This window comes from Apis florea, unplaced genomic scaffold (genome assembly GCF_048593485.1).
Source record: "Apis florea isolate Af1SG1 unplaced genomic scaffold, ASM4859348v1 contig_3375_pilon, whole genome shotgun sequence".
NCBI lineage: Eukaryota > Metazoa > Arthropoda > Insecta > Hymenoptera > Apidae > Apis > Apis florea.
The window spans coordinates 126,561-146,816 of NW_028256748.1; the positions used below are offsets into that span (position 1 = coordinate 126,561).

The 20,256-nt window shown below is 26.1% G+C and overlaps 3 protein-coding genes across 12 annotated transcripts; 1 reads left to right on the forward strand and 2 right to left on the reverse strand.

The window, feature by feature from the left end:
• Positions 1 to 1,288: 1,288 nt before the first annotated feature.
• On the reverse strand, positions 1,289 to 7,839 carry emb (exportin-1 emb). 5 transcript variants are annotated; one of them, XM_086912309.1, is made up of 14 exons: positions 7,730 to 7,839; positions 6,421 to 6,655; positions 6,058 to 6,252; positions 5,643 to 5,993; positions 4,806 to 5,525; positions 4,485 to 4,719; positions 4,212 to 4,375; positions 3,924 to 4,058; positions 3,716 to 3,859; positions 3,461 to 3,607; positions 3,048 to 3,296; positions 2,705 to 2,957; positions 2,369 to 2,619; positions 1,289 to 2,277 (listed from the first exon to the last, which is right to left on the reverse strand). In XM_086912309.1, the coding sequence occupies exons 2-14, from the start codon at positions 6,616 to 6,618 to the stop codon at positions 2,131 to 2,133; spliced, it is 3,189 nt and encodes a 1,062-aa protein (XP_086768435.1). In that variant the 5' UTR covers positions 6,619 to 6,655; positions 7,730 to 7,839; the 3' UTR covers positions 1,289 to 2,130. The 5 variants fall into 5 exon arrangements, with proteins under 5 accessions (XP_086768435.1, XP_086768432.1, XP_086768436.1 ...); XM_086912306.1 differs by having other exon boundaries at positions 7,616 to 7,758; XM_086912310.1 differs by lacking the exon at positions 7,730 to 7,839 and adding an exon at positions 7,616 to 7,727 and having other exon boundaries at positions 6,421 to 6,651.
• A 25-nt stretch (positions 7,840 to 7,864) lies between these two features.
• Rab3-GAP (Rab3 GTPase activating protein) lies at positions 7,865 to 14,709 on the forward strand. 3 transcript variants are annotated; one of them, XM_012491475.3, is made up of 19 exons: positions 7,865 to 8,490; positions 8,558 to 8,665; positions 8,867 to 8,948; positions 9,044 to 9,180; positions 9,338 to 9,539; positions 9,623 to 9,950; positions 10,175 to 10,618; positions 10,682 to 11,061; positions 11,151 to 11,531; positions 11,596 to 11,805; positions 11,872 to 12,253; positions 12,309 to 12,403; positions 12,472 to 12,723; positions 12,814 to 12,987; positions 13,122 to 13,303; positions 13,387 to 13,608; positions 13,705 to 13,995; positions 14,083 to 14,235; positions 14,306 to 14,709. In XM_012491475.3, exons 3-19 carry the CDS (start codon positions 8,924 to 8,926, stop codon positions 14,456 to 14,458), a joined length of 4,011 nt encoding a protein of 1,336 aa, XP_012346929.1. In that variant the 5' UTR covers positions 7,865 to 8,490; positions 8,558 to 8,665; positions 8,867 to 8,923; the 3' UTR covers positions 14,459 to 14,709. The 3 variants fall into 3 exon arrangements, 2 of the variants coding, with proteins under 2 accessions (XP_012346929.1, XP_003697292.1); XR_015293367.1 differs by having other exon boundaries at positions 8,023 to 8,490; positions 9,054 to 9,180; positions 14,070 to 14,235; XM_003697244.4 differs by having other exon boundaries at positions 8,023 to 8,490; positions 9,054 to 9,180.
• LOC100867862 (acylphosphatase-2) lies at positions 14,519 to 18,932 on the reverse strand. 4 transcript variants are annotated; one of them, XM_086912311.1, is made up of 4 exons: positions 18,458 to 18,753; positions 17,613 to 17,739; positions 16,572 to 16,662; positions 14,519 to 15,099 (listed from the first exon to the last, which is right to left on the reverse strand). In XM_086912311.1, exons 1-3 carry the CDS (start codon positions 18,528 to 18,530, stop codon positions 16,587 to 16,589), a joined length of 276 nt encoding a protein of 91 aa, XP_086768437.1. In that variant the 5' UTR covers positions 18,531 to 18,753; the 3' UTR covers positions 14,519 to 15,099; positions 16,572 to 16,586. The 4 variants fall into 4 exon arrangements, with proteins under 4 accessions (XP_086768437.1, XP_003697291.1, XP_012346934.1 ...); XM_086912312.1 differs by lacking the exon at positions 14,519 to 15,099 and adding an exon at positions 15,167 to 16,389 and having other exon boundaries at positions 18,458 to 18,721; XM_003697243.4 differs by lacking the exon at positions 16,572 to 16,662 and having other exon boundaries at positions 18,458 to 18,932.
• Between the last annotated feature and the right edge of the window lie 1,324 nt (positions 18,933 to 20,256).

Genomic DNA, 20,256 nt, shown 5'->3' on the forward strand with positions numbered 1-20,256 from the left:
CATTGATATTCTTTTTCCCATTTCCTCCTGAAATAATAGTGGCTTATCTTGAGACCCGAGTCGCATAGTATCAAATGTAATGGCTTCAGGGTTCCAAGTAGAGCTACTTCGATTCATTCATGTATGATACAAATCGTTGATGTTTTATTAAAATGCATAACGGTATATATATTCATTATATTCTTGCCATGATGCTCTTTTATTTTCCATTTATTTTGGAAAAATGCATCAGTGCTAAATATTTTCATAGTGATAATGCTATTCTTGACAAAATAAATTTTCAATATGTAATAAAAAATTCAAATTACGAATAGTAAAAAGTAATTCTTAATTTGCGAACGAAGTCAAATGTTTTTTATATCTTCTTTTGCGATATATTTTCACACAAACTTCTTTTTCCATTCATTTTTTTTTTTTACGAAATTTATTAAGCAATCTACCTTCACAGTTCTATAGGTCATGTACCAGTGTTAGACACATATTAAATTGTGTTACCATGCATCATGATTATTTGTGATTTGTAAGACCAAGCACCTGTAGCATTTATTGAGGTGGAGGCAAGCTCGAACGATAAGAAAATTTGTCCTTTTTTTCTGAGAATATTTGCATTTTTATTAAATTAAAAGATTATTATTTACCAATTTTTGCTATCATGACAGTAACAGTTAGTTATTTTTTTTTAATTTAATAATTTAATTAAGAATTTTTTCTTGATGCAACATTATATAAGAAAAATATTTTATATTTAATTATTTAAGTCTGAGAAAACAAAAATGTAATCAATTTTAATTTTATACAATATTATCAATAGTTAATTTTTTTTTTTAAAAATGTTTTGTTGTGAATTTTGAATTATGAATTTGTTAATGTAGTAATCACAAAATAGTAATAGATATACAAATAAAATTTCATAAAAAAACATAAATATTAGAAACCTTTCTCCCAGACTATGTTATTTAAAATATATATATATATTTTAATATATATATATATATATATATGTATATATAAGCTATTTGCATTAATAAAATATTTAAAAAAGAGAGAGAGAGAAAAAAAGAAACATTTCAATGTGCTGAGAGAAAATTGTTAAATATGTTTTATATATATATATATATATATATATATATATATATATATATATATACATATATATATATATATATTTTTAATTTACTTATAGAAGTTAAATACAACAAAAATATAAAGTGATTTATTTTGAACATATTTATCGTTGATGAATATATATATATAGGGATTATCAGAAAAGTGAAATTTAAACAAATGCTATATATGACATGTAGTTTAATTTACAAAATTTCTCTGTATGACTTGCAGATCATATATATTTATATACTATGTACCTATATATCTATATATAGCAATATTAATAGCATTATCATACAACTTTATGCAAACACACACATATACCTGTAACATCCTCTAAATATGCTGAAGCAATACTATTTTATATGTTAATATGAATCAGACATTATATTTTGAATTTAATTTATTTTAAATGATTTTAATTATATCTCGAAATATAATATACACGCCAATATTACATACAATATTCTTATTCATTTTTATAATAATAAGATTATTATTTAATTATATTAGATATTATTATGCAATATTAATATTTGTAATGATATATTAATAAAAAGAAATAATTTTTATGAAAAATTTGTTTACGTAGAACTTGTTTTAATATAAATCACAATTTTATTATACATATTAATATATATTATAAATACCAAATGAGACTATAGAAGAATGTCTTTATTAAAAAAATATTTGTTACTAGTACTAAATATCAATATACAAATATTATTTTTTCACTGTATAAAATAGTATTGTTCAGCATGTATTTACCTGTTTCTCATAACAGAAGTTTCAATTCTTTTAAAATTGTATAACAGACAAACAATCACCGCATTTCGGGCTTACCTCCTTAACAAGAATGTTATATTGTAAACTTGGCTTTAAAAAGTATATAATGTATATCCATCTTGATGGTAATTGTGGTACATGTGGGAAAAGTCGCAGATCAAAGGATACAATAGTCTGTGTAACAGAATGTTTCTTATTGAGATGTACAGAAAGCAGGTAACGAAGAAAACTGATAATTCAGTCCTGCATCTCTTCTGGTATTTCATGAGGATTAAGTATTCCTGGTACTGCCATTTGTTGTAGCCTTTTTTCTTCTTGTGCTAACCGTAATGCAGTTTCTCTTTCCTCAAGATACAGATCTGAATCATCTTCACCAGTATATTCCTTTAAAAAGTTTATTTATGTAAATATACTATGAATATATATGAATAAAAAATCATAAAAAAAGAGAGAAAAAAAAAACATGAATATTTACCCTAATTTCAACAAGGAAATCTCTAAGATGTTCTTTGAATGCAGGGATATCTTGATTAAGATTAAATAAACCTTGTACAGTTATTTTAATTTGATTATCAGTTAAATGTGGAAATGCTGTTTTAAGCAATCTCGCAACAAATTCTTGAACATATAATGTGTTATCTGGTACAGGTCCTAATGGAACTTTAATTCGCCCAAGTTCAACCAACGAAAACATGTACGCCAAAATTGTAGCATGCATATTAAGGCCTAGATAATTATAATATTAAAAAAAAAATTAATTATAAAATAATAAAATTGAATGATCGTATCAATTTTGTTTGTATATATTTACCTGCAATGTGTGACGAATCTGTAACTACACTGAATATATGTTGAAGAATATCTGTGAAATATGTTTGATGGAAATTTTGAGCATCGGGAGTAGAAACTTCAATATTTTGTAAGAGTTGATATAGTATTTGTAGTCCTATATCTGCAACATTTCTCATTGTATGCTTAAAAGCCCAAATTATAGAATCAAGTACAAGTTTAAATTGTGCTGGTGGAATTATAAGAAATGCAGAGAAACAAGAAACATTCACTGCCTAAAATATAAAAATATTAAAAATATAATATTTATATTATATAAAATTTGTTATTAAATTTCACCAATAATTAATATTATTTATAATTACCTGTAAAAGTAAAAAGAAATTTGTTCTGTGTTCCGGAAATTCTTCAAAATCTTTATTTATCATTTCTAAAGTACATTCAAACACAGCATCAAATATTTTAGGTATTTCACTGGTAATATAACATTCTAATTTATTTACGATAGTGGCTATAGCACTTAGCACCTCTGGTTCTCGAGCACAATGCACATTTGTTTTTTGATAATCCAATAAAACAGCATCTAATAATGGTGGTAAAAAGCTATCTAAAACCTGAATAACATATGTAATAAAATCAATTATTTTGAAATATTGAAAATGTTTTAAATATATATAAAATTGTTAATAGTATAAAAAAATATATATTACATGAAAGATGATACAAATTATAACTCTCAAATATTAATATATATTTTGAATATGTAATAAAATTTTACCATTTGACGGTCAGTTGTTCTACTGACCCAATCTGAGATCAATTTTAATGTTTCTTTTTTCACTACTCTCATACTTTTAATCAGAGATTGTTCCATTACTATTTCACCATTCAAAGCTATTGCAGCACTTATATTTTCACTCATAACCTAAAAAAGAAGAATAAGCATAAATTTACTTTTTAAAATATTGATATATTATTATTATTATATAAATATAACAATAATATATATAATATAAATATAATATTAATATACCTTATAAACGTTCAACATATCTAAATATATTCTTCCTAACTGTATCACGTATGGATGTCCAAGAGCTTTGCAAGCTCTTACATTTGTCTTCAAAATACTAGCAAGTTGTTTTACAGCTTCTTGATCTTTTAATACATCTACATTCTAAAAAAATATTAATAAAAATAAAATAGAAAAACATGTAAAGACTTATTTTTTAAATAGATACCTTAGATGCTTGACTTATTATGTCATCCCATACTTGATTTGGTAAAAGCATATATCTTTCTATTAATTCTTCCTGCATTACTGTATCAGTCTGTGCACTTATCATATATCCAACTGCTTCATAAAATGTATGTACCTATATTATAATTAATATAGAAATGTAATTAAAAAAAAAACATTATATAAACATTATATATATTATATAAAATGTAATAAATATATTATAAATTTTTTCATATATATATATATAATATATTATGTTGTTTATTATATTTTTAATGATTTTTACCTGTTGTGTTTGGAGGTCACAAATGATACTACTAATAGTAGAAAGAATTTCTTCAATAAATGGTACCAATTCTCCTGTTTGTGGTGTAACAAAATGTCGCCTACATTTTAGTGCTATTTTTATGAATGTGTCACAGGCCATATCTTGCACACCATCATGAGTTTCTGTAGAGAAGTTTATCTTGATTATTTAAAATATTTTTTATAATATTGTTAGATTTACAATGTTTATATAATATTATATAATTATTATATAATAATATAATATTTTTACCATGCATAAATTCAAAGAGTTTATTTACAACAGTCTTCAGAAATTTCCAATGTGCTCTGAGAAATCTTGGATATTGCCCAACTACATACATAATATTACTAGCAATAATAGCTTTATTATCTTTGCCTTTCTTTTGTTCACAAAGACCAAGGAGATCTTTGATAACAGTTACTAAAAATCGCTTTTCATCTTCTTCATGCATTGCACCAGAAATACTACCTATTGCCCAGCATAACTAATACAAAAATAAAAATTAATATGATTTATTTTGATTATAAATTTTATATTTTATAAAATTTTATAATTATTATATATATTTACCGCATTAAGATTTTTCCAGGACCATTCTGATCCATTAACTTGGTTTTGTAACTTTTCTGTCATTATTCTTTCAGTATCTATATAGTCAAGATGAGTAAGATATACAAGAGTCTCTCTCATATTTTTATATAAATTAATAGAATCAGTGTCTTTCATAAATTCTCTAACAACTTCTCCATTCTCATTTTCTACAACAAGAACTTCTTCTGGTTTAGCCATTCTACTGATCATAATATATCGTACTTTTGTTAAAACAGGACAATAAAATAATCTTCTAGATGGGAGTGTTATATTTTTAACCACAAATAATGGTGTTGGAGACACAAAGGGATTTGCTCTATATAAATCCATTGCTAATGCATTCCAATATTCCAAACAGATTTTAAATATTTCAACTTCTTCAACTTCAGAAATTAAAACAAGATAATGCAATGCTTTGAGTAGCAACTCATTTAATTGTTTTTTCTCTATAAATTGCCCATGCTCTTTCAAGAATGTGCATAAAAATATAGCTAGATTTTGAATGAAATTTTGTTCTTGATCTTGACCTGCTGCATATGCTTCGCGTATATTTGTATCAAGGGGTAAAATCTGTTCTAACTGTCGCATTACATTAACAAATAACATTACAAATACATCATCATAAGTTGTTACTGTGACACCAGCAATTTCGGTTAAGCATTTTAATGTAATATTTCTGAATATTGGTACGTTTAAAAACTGTAAAAAAAAAAAAAAAAAAAAAAAGAAAAAAAATAGTAACGATTATAATATAATATACAAAAATATTATAATTATAATGTTATATAAATATAATTAATAAAATATTGTATTTACCTTGAATACTAAAGTACTTATTAATTTTGTTTCAAAAATATATCCCAGAGGAATCCAATTTAAAAACCTTAAAAGAGTTTCTAATGTAACTGCCACCAGTTGAACATTTTGTGAATTATCCAATACAAATTGACAAAGATGAAAAATATGTGAGAATTCACTACACATAGTATCTTTCAAATGTTTTGCTTTTGTTTGTGTCATTTGTCCACTAGAAAAGTCAAATACTTCTTCTGATAGTAATTTTAAAATTGCCATATTATTTTGACAAAGACTTTCATTTGTTTTACTTGCTCCAACAATGTCACCAATAAAGGATTCCCAGTTTTTTGGCCATTCTCGTTTTAAAACCTACAATAAATATAGTTTGTTAAAATATTACTATTTTATATTTTTTAATTTTACTATTACTTACTTGAACTAAAATCATATTAAGTTTATTAAGATAAACTTTAGAACTTTCCATTGTTTCTGGGTCACTGCTTGTTTTTATGATAAGGCCTACAATATATTTTTTTATACCTTCACACTGATTTCGTGGTAATACTTTCCATCGTGTCTTTATAACTTGTTCCAATATTTGTAAAGCATAATACTTTGTTTGTTGATTCTATATATATATATATATAAAATTTCATATAAATTAAAAAATTCTCTTTATATATATTTATAAAATCTGTTTATTTGTATATATATATATATATATATACAAAATATATATATATACACACACACATATAAATAACAATATATATTTAATTTTGATTTGAAAATTTACCTGTGAATATTCTAGAATAGTATCTACACGGGTCCATGCATTTGGATGCTCTTTAAGTGTAGTTAATACTTCCTGTGCAACTCTCTGTTGCTCACCTATTCCAGTGTACATACAACCTACTATATTATCAAGAAGTGTTATATCTAACTTCTGATTAAAATCCAGAAGCTTAGATGCTTGTTCTGCTAAAGTTGCCATTATTTATTGTAAATTATCCAATTTTCATACACCCTATCTGAAAATAATCGTATTAAATATTAATATTTATGTCATTAAAATTATATAATTAATATATGAATAAGATATAAATATTACAAAGTTTTATGTTTTTAAAAAAGAAGATTAATTAAATATTTTAAAAATTCATAATTAATTAAAGTCTTCATTCGAATACAATATTATAAAACAATTTTAGGATTAAAAATATGGATAAAAAACATAAATAACATTACAATACAATATTTACAATTAATAAATAAATATAAAAAAACAGTATATTTTTACACAGTGCATTGTTTAATTATTTTAACACAAAATTTATTATAGTGTAATATTTTATAAATAAAAATTTTAAAAGTTTATAAAAGGATACTAGTATCAAGTAATATTGTTTTGTGCTTCTCTCTATATGAAGAAGATTATATATTATATTTATATTTAAATTAAAGACATTAAAAGAAAAGAATATGATATAAATAATGAACTAAACAGAGGTAATAATAAAAAGGAAATCATTGTTAACGTGTAGCGAGGGAGGTCACCGCACTGCGACCGCTCGACCTAACCTACATTTGACAATCGCAAATAAGGTTATGTGAAAATTTATTGTGCGTAATGTTTATAAATCTAATGTAAAAAGTATTTCATTTAATACATTTAATCAAATAAAAAAAAAAGATGATGAAACTATAAAATATTAATAATAGGTCATTGGAATCTGTAGATTTTTGTTATCCGGGTGCACTTTACTCATTGCGTCGTTGTTCAACGAATAAAGCATCATAAACGACGTTTACACATACCGCATCAACTCCCACACGCAGATTCTCAATTCGTAGGTAAAAAACACACGTTTCACACTAGCAATCACAATCTCTCGTAGTAAATCACAATCAGAAAAAGGCCAAACACACAACCGCTGATTCCCGCGCGCGACCAATTTCGTTCCTCGTTTCACAGACTCGCTGTTCCTCACCGTCTCTTTCTCTCTCTATCTCTCGCACGTTCTCTCGCTCGTCACTCCTGCCTCTGCTCCGTTTGCGACGATCGTCAGTGAAGAGAGTTCCACTCATAAATGTACGATACCCACCGAGGCCGTTCTTCGTCGTAACTTTGTTTCTTAAATCTCATACAAGTTTCTTCTATTTCCCTTCAATTGTAATGATAAACGAAAAAAGTAGAAGCTTTACGTTGTCCTTAAATCCAACCTACAGATTTTCGAAAATAATAACAAAATGGCTGAACACGTTACGCGGACCATTGCGGAGAAACGAACATTTTCATTGGTCTCAACAATCTGTTTTGTCCAATCAGAAAAACTCTAGCGACTGTTTCTAAACGTCACAAATTACGTCACGTGATGTCATGCAACACGTGTTCTCCATTTTGACTTAAAATTTCGTATGAATAACGTTTCGTATATATAGGTATTGCGTATCTACATTTTATTTTTTTAAATAAAGTTGATAATTTATGTAGATGTTTACATATTTTTCGTTTTTTAATATCCATAATACATTATTAATGCAATAAGACTGGTGATGTTAACGAATGTTTATTTGTTACGAAATGTAAAGTTTTAGACGAAGAATCTCTGCGATTACTATCCTACTTGCAAGCATATGACAGTTTGTGATTTATTATCTTATTCTAAAATATCCTTATTAGAATTTCAATAGTTTAATCAACTGAATAATATTTACAACTTTAAAGTAAAGAAAATTTGAAATTATTCGAAATAAATATATTAATTCAATTGATCAAATATGTCTTGTCAAATAAAAGGAATTGCGAATCTAACCAATATAAGCAATATTAAAGAGTTACTTTTTGGAGAATCTACCAGAAGACGTATGTTATTATTTCTTTTGTTTTGTTATTTAAAGAAATAATAAATTTCAATATGTATATTTTCCAGTTGACATTCCACAAGATGAATTACCATTACAAGACTGTTTTATATCATTGTCCTCAACTGGAGATGTTCTTGCTATGGCATATAATACAAAAATGATTATATTAATTTGTATGTATTATATTATTTATATATATTTATTTATTTAATTTTAAATAATATATAATTATTTTATAATATAATACCTAATTTATTTAAAAATGATAAAATGGTAAATATAATAAAATATATAATATCATCATATCAAATTTAGAATTTTAACTATAAAATTTTTATGTATGTTTAATTTTTAAAATAATTATTTGATATTAGCAAAGTGGGATTCATTAGAACCAGATGAGGCAAAAAATAAATTTCATATGATATGGTATGGTGAAATTGCCAAAGAAGTTAAGTAAGTTTTTATTAATAATATTAATAATATTATGTTAAATCATATATTTTTTTATTATTATAAATTTTGTTGAAAATATGTCCATATATTGAAAGTGTTTTTTAGTGAATGGATAACATCTGTAATTTGTTTACCTTTATTATCATTGGGAAAAGCTAGTAGTGGTACTAATCCAGATTGGACATGTATTATTGTTGGTTTTAATACTGGTTTTATTAGGTTTTATACAGAAGTAAGTTATTACTTAAGTTAAGTAAATTATTACATTATTAATGGCTTAATTTATAATAATTTATTTATAATAATGTTTATTTATAATTATGAATTAAAAAATTTAATATAAATGTGTTTATATTATAATATATTAATATAAATTGTTTTTGATTTAGACAGGTGCATTATTATTAGGAGAACAATTACATAATGAGCCGGTTGTAGGATTAAAATGTCAATCTTTTCGTTCACCTAAACACACAGGTGATACTGGATTATCTGAAGAAGTTCACGTAACATATAATAGTGTTGTATGTGTATTACAAGGTTTTCCTTTATTTTCTACATTACGAGCATGTAGAAATCATTTAGCTAGAGGTACAAAAATTAATTAATTTATATTATAAAAATGTGCTACAAAAATTATACAATATTTATAATAATATATACTTTTATTATAGTTCAAGCAAACTGTGATGATCTACCACCTATAACAAATCTGTCATATAAGAAATGGGGTTATAAAAGTCAAGATATTGTAAATGATTCAGAAGTAATTGGTACCACTTCTGTAAATAGTTTTGATCATTTAATGACAGCTTCAATTTGTGGTGGATATAATGCATCTTATAGATCTAGTGCACCACAACATAATTTAGTTCTTGCAACTGGCAAACGACCATTTGTTGGTTTTCATTATGCACTAGAAGGTGGTTCAGTTCCAGTTTTATCAGATGTTGCAATAGCAATGGCCAGCAAATTAGCAAATGCTATTGGAACTGCTGTTCCGTGAGTGTTGCATAATAAATGTTATGCATTTATTGTCAAAGGATATGTTACCTGTAAGAGAACTAAATTAAAGTGCAATTAAATTACATTAATTGAATAATACCACATATAATTTTTTAATAATTTAAATTGATATTCATTATATGTACATATAAAAAATTTTATAGTTGTTGTACTCTATTTTATATATTCATTTTTTTTTTTTTTTTTTTTTTTTTTTTTAGTTGGTTTCCTCTTAATTGGGGAAATTCAAAACATCAAACATCCCTTGAAGTATCAAAAACAAATACTCATGAACCAATTGAACCAATGACTTGTAGATTTGGACTAAGCGATGTTACAAGAGAGGGTTATTCAATAATATCCAGTCCAAATAAAGCATTATCAGTAATATTAGATGCAATGGGTAGAGTGTTATTAATAGATAACAAATGTTGTATAGCTATCAGAATGTGGAAAGGTTATAGAGATGCACAATGTGGTTGGATTGAAGTGGAAGAAGAAAAACATTCTGGAATGCACAAAGCATTTATTAAATTTAAACAAACTCCACAGTTGCGTTCTGCTTTTTTTTTAGTCATTTATGCTCCAAAAAAGGGAATAATAGATATATGGAGTACACAACAAGGTCCTAAAATTACTACATTTACTGCTAGTAAACATGGTCGGTGAGTAACGATTTTATTTTAAAAAAATTAAAATTATTATTTTAAATAAATATTATTATGCAGATTGCTTTATATTAATTATGGTCTTCTTGGTGTAAATGATAATGTACACATATCAAAAAATAAACCACAATATTCATGTGTTTTTATGGATCCTCTTGGAGGATTGAAAGAAATTACAGTACCATTTCATTTTGCTCTTAATAGTAAAAATGGAAAAAGAGCACGTGATATACATTTGCTTAAAAAATTAAAAACTTTTTTACGAGAAGAAGAATTTGAATATGAGAAATTAATTTCAGAAATTGAGAATGTATGTTCAGATTTAAAAACTAATGAAATAAAAGTGCAAACATTAGAAATGTTAATGTCAAATAAAAATATTATTCCTGATGCTTTGTTAACAGCTACAAATTGTTTTACTAAAAAATTAGATGAATATGGTATATGCATATTTATATATTTATTATATATATATATAATTTATGAAAATGAATTTTATTTGAAATAATATATAAATTTTATATTATAGACAAAGAAGAAATGGAACCTACTACCAAAACGCTTTATTTATTAACAACACAATTGCAACAAATAATCACTTTTTATAAATATATTGAATCTCAGTTTAATACATTGGAAAATAATACTTCTATAGATTATAATAATAGTAATCTTAATACAAGAAGTTTAGCTTCCACATTATTAACTTCTGAAAGAGAAATGCATAGAATTTTTGAATTGTTTAATAAAATAAATAGTTATAAGAATTCGGTTTTTAACTCAGAATGTAAAGTAAAGTTTAAAGAGGATGGAAAAATTTTTTCAGATTTTTTATCTTGTTTTGAGTTTGGAACATTAGGATTTATAAATGTTAAAAAAGATATAGAGACAGAAAAAGAAGATGATATTTGTAAGTATTTTGATATACAATTTTAAAAATATACATTATTAAATATTTTTTTCGATATTTTTAGCTCGATTAATGTATGAAGGATGTATACATTCATCTGATAAAATTGAAATATGGAAAGAAGCTGCTAAGAATAGTAATATTGAACCATTTGTTTTTATAAAATTTGCTTTAATTTATTGGCTTAAACAACAAAATTCATGTTTGGAAGTAGAATTAAAATTTAAAATGAAACAATTTACGCAACTCTTACATGTTATTTGTTCTATAGCTGGTAAATATCAAATATATTTTTAATATTTCAATTTTTATTTTAATATATCAATTTTATTTTTTGTAGATGTTAAAGATATATGTGCAGAATATAATGAAATATCTTTGTGGTGGAAAAAGGTTCGTAATATTCTTTTGGATTCAACAAATTCATTTAATGCGCTTAGTGCTGCTTTGATGTGCAGAGCTGTTGCAATGTCTATAGAAAAATATAAAGAAAAATATGATACTAAAGTTGAAGAGAATAATGATCAAGAAGGGAAAGATATAAAAAGTGAGAATGATTCAGAAAAAATAAAGCAACAACAAAATTATATTAACAATGTGAAATCAGATGATGAAGTGTATAATTTAACAAATGAATGGGAAAATGTTACTAAAGATAGTTGTCAATTTACACTACTTATTGGAAATCTTGAAGACATCACGATTTTAGATGCTATTGTAAGGTAATTAGTGATGAAATTTATTTTTTATAAAATTTTTATACAATTTTTATTTCAGTCAACAACCTCCATTGGATACTACATTACAATTTTTTGCATTACCATTTGTAAAATTCGATATTTCTTTGGGATCTGTTCTCTCAAAAGGAAAAGGTTACATATTCATATAATATAACTTTTATTTTATGTAATATTATATAATAATAATATTTTATAACTAGGTTCTGTGTCAGAAATAATTGCAAAATGGATTGCATCCACGGGTATCGATCCTTCTAAATTAATAGATACATCGGATACAGAATTTGATCACATGCAGACAAAAAATGATTTTTTAGAAGTATCAAATTCTTCAGACGAAATTTGTAATGTCGATAATGTTTCACAATTTGATTTAGAGAAGCCCATTTCAATATCTTCTGATATAAAAAATGAAGATAAAGATAATATAAATAGTACTGTATGTATTTTAGGTAAATGATAATAATATCTTCTTATTGTCAATTCCTAATTATTTTTTAAACATTAGATTATATTAAAGTTTTTTTATTTTTAATTTTCAGAAAAAATTAAATTATTAAAACGTCATTTTCCATATAGTTTAACAAGTAGTGTTCTACTAGCTAATATATGTTGGGAATTTGCAATGTCATGGAATAAAGATATTTCACAATTGACGTCTCTTGAAGCTGCATTATCTGTTTTACGACAAATACCTATGAAACGTATGAGGCATGGTAAAAATTCTGAAAATTATTTACTAAAATTATTATGTTAAATATTTTTCTAAATAACATAGTTATTATATATAGTTATTATATAGTTATTATAGTTATTATATAGTTTCTGTAAGTAAAATTTTATTTCTTAGGTGTTTGTTGTTTGCTGTGGTCAGTTCATATGAAGAAACGAATGGAACTAGTTGCAAAATTAATTAATAAACTTGGAAAACTACCAAAGGAGAGATTATGCATGCAAGAAATCGGATTATCTGATATACAAATAATTGCATTTTTACAACATTGTGTTACATTTTTAGAAATATTTATTGATGTAAGTTTTTGATAGATTAATATTTCATGTGGTTTTATATCAAGTTGATTAAAATTATATGAAAAATTTTTATATTATTTTAGTCTGAAATACTCGAAACTGGAGAGAATATAATAATTAAATCAGAAGAAATATGGGAAGGTTGTACTTCTAGTCCACAACCGTTTGCTGCATTAGCTATTTCTCAAGCACCCGCTTGGTATGATCTAATTATGTTGCATATACAGTTAGCTAATGTTTTATATATGATGGCCTATTTTAATTTGAAAGTAATAAAACCATTAAATAATTTATTTGAATCCGTAGTAAGTAAATCAAAAATATTAACTAAAAATTTAAATCCATAATCATAATTTTTATATATATATTAGAATTTAATATATATTAAATTCTAAATATAGGTACAACCATATTTTTTTCAAACGATGTCAGATAAGGTAATGCTTACATGGTATCGAGATGATAAAAGAGATAGTCTAAGAACTACGTTTTTATGTCGAATAATTACTGCATCAATGGATTTTATCCATCAAGAAACAATAGATGGTAAAATAACTAGTTCAGTACAAGCTGTCCAATGGATGAGTAAATGTCAAACATTAGCATCCATTTGGAAAATTAATAACGATGAATTAAGAATATATCAAGTTTGTCAATTATATGTGAATGGTTTTGATCGATTAGCAGAGGAAGTAAGTAAAAAAAAAAAAACTATAATTTGATATAATATTTAATAGTGTCCCATTTGAAGAAAATATATATTCAGCCTTTTGAAACAGGTTGTTACAGCTGTAAACGATGTTGAAAAATTAGCAGAAGATCTTCTACCAATTGCTGCAAGAAGAATGATGGCATATCTTTCAAAATCACCTGATCTTTTAGAGGAAGTTTCTCGTATAAGTCCGACTCTTACAAAATATTTGGAAAGTCTTGTAAGTTATAAAATTTATTTTGATTTTATTGAATTTTCATTATTAGTAAAAATATTATTAATAATTTTAGGATGTACCGGAAATAATTTGTACAAATTGTTCAAATGATGATACTATTGAATTAATACGACGAGTTTCAAGACATTTGCCAGAAACACATTCTAATTATCATCTTGCACAATTAATGCTAGATGCAGTATTCATTTATGAGGGAACAACATGATATTCAAATATTTAAATAGGACTAATTTATAGGATATAAGTTTAATAAATTTATCTCTGCTTTATGTTTTTAATTCATTGTATTGAATCTAATGTTTTAAGTAAATATAAAATATATTTATTATGTATTATTGACATCCCATCATATCAGAAATAAATAAATACTTGAAACATTTGATTGCAAATTATAACAAATATGGACGTACATTTATATGTCGCATATAATAAATTAAACAAAAAAATTTAATTTCATATTATTTCTATTCTTATTTAAATTGTTTTTCGTTAAAAATATCTAAAAATTAATTATTTTTAGTTTTCTTATCTATTATGCTTATTAAAAATAAATTATAATTTACATATACTAATATTAGTTTTTATCCTATAAATAATTTCGATATTTTGACTATATTTTCTGGAGCATAATTCAATTGTAGAAATATTTTAATCATTAAAATACGTCTAAAAAGATACATTTTATCGTTTCAACTTTGAAAAAAATGTGATATTAAAAAGAAATCATTTAATTAAAAACGTATAACATATCCTTTATATTGTAACCTACTAATGCCCTCCCAATTCGTAAATTCGCAGCGATCAATCTGACTACCTGGACTTCCAACATTTGTTAGCCATTGTGCCCTGAAATAAGAAATTCGATCATTTATTTCAATTCAATCATAAAGTTAAACAATTATTAATTAAGTAATTATTAATTAATATTATTTAAATTTATTTAAATTTTTTATTCAACTTTTACAATTATAAAACAATTTTTATATTTCAATTTATAAATTAGACATATTAGATGATAGTTATAAAATCTATAGTTGAATACATTTAATTGGAATTCGAATAAACAAACGACCTATTGTTTTTTTTATTATCTATTATTAGTTTCATGATACTTAAGTATTTTATGATGACATAATTTTATTACCGTGCAATTAATATTATCAAAAAAAGAAAATGGTATCACTAATCACTTTTCTATTAATTTTTAGACAAAATTTGCTTATGTAAAATTTAAATTTTCGTAAAAATTGAATTGAATGAATCAAACTTGTAAAAATGTAATTTTATTTTTATATCTATTATCATCGTATAAAATATTTATGGAATATCAATACACAATGAATTTTTGAATGGATTCCTGAAATCATTTGTTCTTTACATGCATTAAAATCACCGATATCTTTTATGGACTGAATTGAATTTACGAAATTTCAAAAATTTAAAATGAAAGATAGAATATTTTCTAAAAATATTATTCTTTTGTCAATTCATTAATCTCAATTAGGAAATATATATCAATCGCAATATAATTGATTAAGTGTGCAAATTGTATACGCATTCTATCTTCAATAGTCACTATAGTTTCGCACACTATATAATTATAATTAGCGATTAATCAGACCGAGTTCAGATATTTTAAGCATCTGTATCGAAGTAGGATCTTTAAAGTCGATCAGCTGTCCCGTGACAACAATACGAACAATTTATTAGTACGTCAATGTTCCGATTTTGCCATCGACATTCTGAATTCAGGATTCTTTTTCCTGAAATTCGTTTGTTTAATATTTGCATTCAACAAGTTTGAATATTTGTAAAAATTACACATTGTGATATTGTATTTGTGTATGAAAACTTATCTTGAAAATTTTCAATTTGTTTAACTTTATGAATAAGTTCACGATAAAAATGTGAATTGTACGACAATTGAAAGTTTTATAGAAAACAAAATTTAGAATATATAACATGAATTTTGAATTGCGCAAATGGCATTAATTACAGTAACAAGTAAAATTAAGAAACAATGAATTTGAAATGAAGTTGAATGATTTCCTTCTGGGGAGAAGCCAGAAATCAATGTTTTGTCCTCGACCGAGCTATTTTCTTTCTTCAGGTTCACGAGCAATACAAATTCGACCGCTAAATGCAATTTGTAATACATTTTCATTTATAATATATGCAATATCTGTATATGAAATTTATATTTATTTATATATTATTCACAGCAATCTTGTCCGATTAAATGAAATAATTTGTCTTTCGAATATCGTTTCTATCTGTACGCAATTGGCAAAACATATGGATCAGTAGGTCTGGCTTACTTCTCTAAATAACGATTACATCCTTCTTCTCATCTTATTTCTTTCTCTACTGTTCCTTACGAGAAATTCGTCGTTTCTCTTTCGTATCCCTCTTAAAATGAAGGATACTATTAATATAATTCCCACTTTTCTAATTTGGTTTAATTTTCAAATGAATCATTCCATTGTGGTTAATAAAATTTTGGTGTCTATTGTTTCAGAGATATCAATAGAATCAAACGATCAAGCGTTATTCTCTTTTCGATCAGAGAAAACTTGATCCACTAATATTATATCATTTCTCAAATTAGTTTACTCCTTATCTTTCATTTGTTTCGTTGTCATAATTATTTATACTATCTAGCCTCGCTTGTCCATCATTGTTGTCAAGTTGTTCTTAATCGTTAACAGTTTGCATCGTCATATTAATACTTTCGTCGTTGCTTTTTAATGAATATTATTATTTGCCGAAGAATCGTCTGCGGCTCGTTACAAGTAACTGTCGGAAAGCAAACGACGCGATTCGGCAATAACTCATGAAGGAAAGAGTCATCCGCGCTATTATTTCATTAGATCATTATTAAAGTCAGGCCCAACTACCTAATGGTAGTTACTCAGCAATTTGCGGCTAAGGTCATGCGATTTTACCAGAGCACTGAATTCGTGAGTTTAAGTTAAATACGAGTTACTAATTCGTGGTACGAAAATCTAGAAAAGATAGATCGAGACTTCTTACTCTTCCATGAGTGATCCATGATTCAGAAATTTATTCATTTTTTTTTTTTTATCTGAAATTTTGATTTAAATGTTTCAAATGTTTGTCAACGATCAAGAGGAATCAAACTCGATTTTTTTCTTCTTTTCATTTGAATTGTTTCTATGCGCGGCAAGAAAAACGAAGAAAAGGCAAGATATTCTCTGCAAATTTATCTTATTTTATCTCTCGCTTCTTGGTAATCAGAGGGATAGATAAAATTTTAATAAAAATGAACTTTCACGCTGTTTACCAATCGGCGCCACCGATGGTTTGCAAAAGCTTTACGACAAAGAATCGCAACTCACATCTGATCGACGAGCGCACGTGGTCCCTGCATTTTTCCGAGTATCGTGCCGGACTTGGTGTTCTTCACCCAACCGCAAATTCCCAATTGTTGGCATATATCCCTCACGTATTTTGGAAAATAGACACCTGAAAATACGTTCAATTAATATCAATCTTTTGATTACGATCGAGCATACGAATTAACGGTTACTGTCTTTTTATGTTGCAACACGATGTGAAAATATCCAATGATGTCATTTGTAACAATCGAATTGAACTAAAAAAAAAAAAAAAAAAAAAAAAAACGTAACGATGAATTACTCTTATATACTCTTTTCTTTTCATTATCACTAGGTATGCTTTTTATTCCTTTTTATCCTTAATATATTTAGTAATTTTTATATTTAGAAGATTAATCACTGGTTGATAAATGATAATAAAAATAAAATAAAAATAAATATCCTTGAGAATATTAATAGCGAAATACTAAATCGAATTGTGTCATCTTACGTGTCGGTAGAATTTCAAAGTGATTTGTCATCTGTCTATCGAACGAAGAACAAAAAAATAAATTCACAATCTTTATTTCAATACCTTAATCCAATAGAAGAGAAACCATTTATTAGCTTTTCTTACCATTTTGTTCTCCATACCTATCATCCATCATCCCAATGTTTCGTGCTATATTACAATTGACATATCACTACGTCGAACGCACATTTCTTTCGACCTTGACGTTCTATTAATTCTACCCGTAATCGTGCTAAAGTAACGTGAGGAAACGTTCAACGAAAGTCTCGTTTCAAGTGGAACGACATTAACCGAATACCCGACGATCTTCTGCCCGATAAAACTTCACTCTTACCCTGCACCTTGCCAAAGACCTCGAATTCAACAGAAACCAAAGGTTCATTGCAGAGGGGGTCGTCAGCTGCCATTCTACCAGGATAAAGGAAAACAATTGAGTCACCTCACAAGATCCACTTCTTCGATTCGTGAAAGTTCGAAACGTTTCCGATCAGCGCACAGCCATGCACGATATGCTTGGCTACAGACTTTTTTTCGATTCTCTCCGACGGCCACTCTCTTCACCTTTCGCCGTGATACGACCTAACGACTGATTCTGATCATTGCACCACGGCGTCGCGACGCCTCAAATAGACTCCCCACCCTGTCGAGGGGAATCCAATTGCAATTGATCGAGAATCGATCGATCACGATCATTGCATGTTTTGTTATTCCTGTTAGTTCATCCTTCGATCTTAGATTTTTTTCTCCAACACGCGCGATTCTTTCCTATATTTTTAATCGTCCTTCGCCTTTTCTCGATCATCCATCGCGTTTTCATTCGCGCGTTTTATTCTTGGCAAATTGTCTTATGCTGCATCCACATTAGTGTTGGTGGAACGATTCGCGAAACGGATGATACGATGATACTTTTACTTTTAGTAGTTAGCAACGAACTTGGATGGTATATGGAATTTATTTTAGCTTAAGACACGTGTGCTCGTGATATTGTTGACAACAGATTTTTATGTAATTAAAACGTGTTCAATTATTTGATATATAATATAGAGAAAACGTGTTATATTATTTATATTAAATTATATATTCCTTGTATAGTTTATATCACATCACTAAATCATTACATTTATACAAATCACAAATGAAACTTCAATTTTTCATATAAAAAGAATGAAAAGAAATTAAACATTTTGTCATTAAAATCCACTCAGAACATAGAGGAAATTATGCCATTGAAATCAGTTTTTGTTTTATCCCGATATCTCAATCGGTTGCCGAGATATAACGATTCATATCCATGGATTAATTAACACATGATGCGGAAATTATGAATGGGCTCGCGTCCAACATTTTTTGTTGGAAATGCGTACTACGTTTTTCCAGGAATCGTGTCTGCTATTTGTCTGGAACTTGAGATAGGTCAGTGAGACGAGGTACGAGTGAAAGGTCCGAATAAGTGACAAGGACGGAAATAATAAACGATTAAAAATTACCTTTTTCTTTACACGACGATATCTCAGGAACTGGAAGTCATATCGAGATAAATTAAAAAGCATTTTAAAGAGTAAAGTTCCACGCTTCTAATGATCTTTCTCTGATTGACCAAAAATTAATATTTTCAGAGTTATAGCGGTTTAAACTTTTCTTAATTTTAATAGGATTCAATCGAGAGTTTTAAGATAAATTTAAGATGTTTTGAGATAAAACATAATAGATATGTTTAGTTTTGAAAATATATTGTTTATAATAATATTATTAACGGTATATTGAAGACTCTTAATTAATTTAAAAATTCCTTTCAATCGAAATATGTTGAATCTTTATCGGATTTAATTATAATATTAATCAAACGGATTTTATAATTTTTCCGTAATTTTTATACATTGTATATAATATTGTATAAAGAAGAATCTTATACTTATGTCATTTATGTAAAATGACATATCAATATGAAAAATATACATTTGCATGGAAATTCGTAATTAACTTATTAATCATCAAGCTTCAATTATATTAATTTGATTTAATTCCGTAATGAGCATTATATTATAATTAATTTTATAGAATGGAACGATTATAAATATGAAGAATCAGGATGTATAATGTGTAATTCATCTTGATGGAATTTTTTTATCATAT

What these genes read in the sequence shown, in the direction of transcription:
- emb (XM_086912309.1), bottom strand. Translation starts at nt 6,618, where the DNA reads ATGGCAACTTTAGCAGAACAAGCATCTAAGCTTCTGGATTTTAATCAG. An exon ending in GAACAACTGACCGTCAAATG is followed by an intron (nt 3,297 to 3,460) that starts GTAAAATTTTAT and finishes TATGTTATTCAG; the next exon opens with GTTTTAGATAGCTTTTTACC. An exon ending in ATTTCCTTGTTGAAATTAGG is followed by an intron (nt 2,278 to 2,368) that starts GTAAATATTCAT and finishes AACTTTTTAAAG; the next exon opens with GAATATACTGGTGAAGATGA.
- Rab3-GAP (XM_003697244.4), top strand. Translation starts at nt 8,406, where the DNA reads ATGTCTTGTCAAATAAAAGGAATTGCGAATCTAACCAATATAAGCAAT. An exon ending in ATAATTTATTTGAATCCGTA is followed by an intron (nt 13,609 to 13,704) that starts GTAAGTAAATCA and finishes TTCTAAATATAG; the next exon opens with GTACAACCATATTTTTTTCA. An exon ending in CAAAATATTTGGAAAGTCTT is followed by an intron (nt 14,236 to 14,305) that starts GTAAGTTATAAA and finishes TAATAATTTTAG; the next exon opens with GATGTACCGGAAATAATTTG.
- LOC100867862 (XM_003697243.4), bottom strand. Translation starts at nt 18,530, where the DNA reads ATGGCAGCTGACGACCCCCTCTGCAATGAACCTTTGGTTTCTGTTGAA. An exon ending in GGTCTTTGGCAAGGTGCAGG is followed by an intron (nt 17,740 to 18,457) that starts GTAAGAGTGAAG and finishes ACGTATTTTCAG; the next exon opens with GTGTCTATTTTCCAAAATAC. An exon ending in CGTGCGCTCGTCGATCAGAT is followed by an intron (nt 15,100 to 17,612) that starts GTGAGTTGCGAT and finishes TTCTTATTTCAG; the next exon opens with GGCACAATGGCTAACAAATG.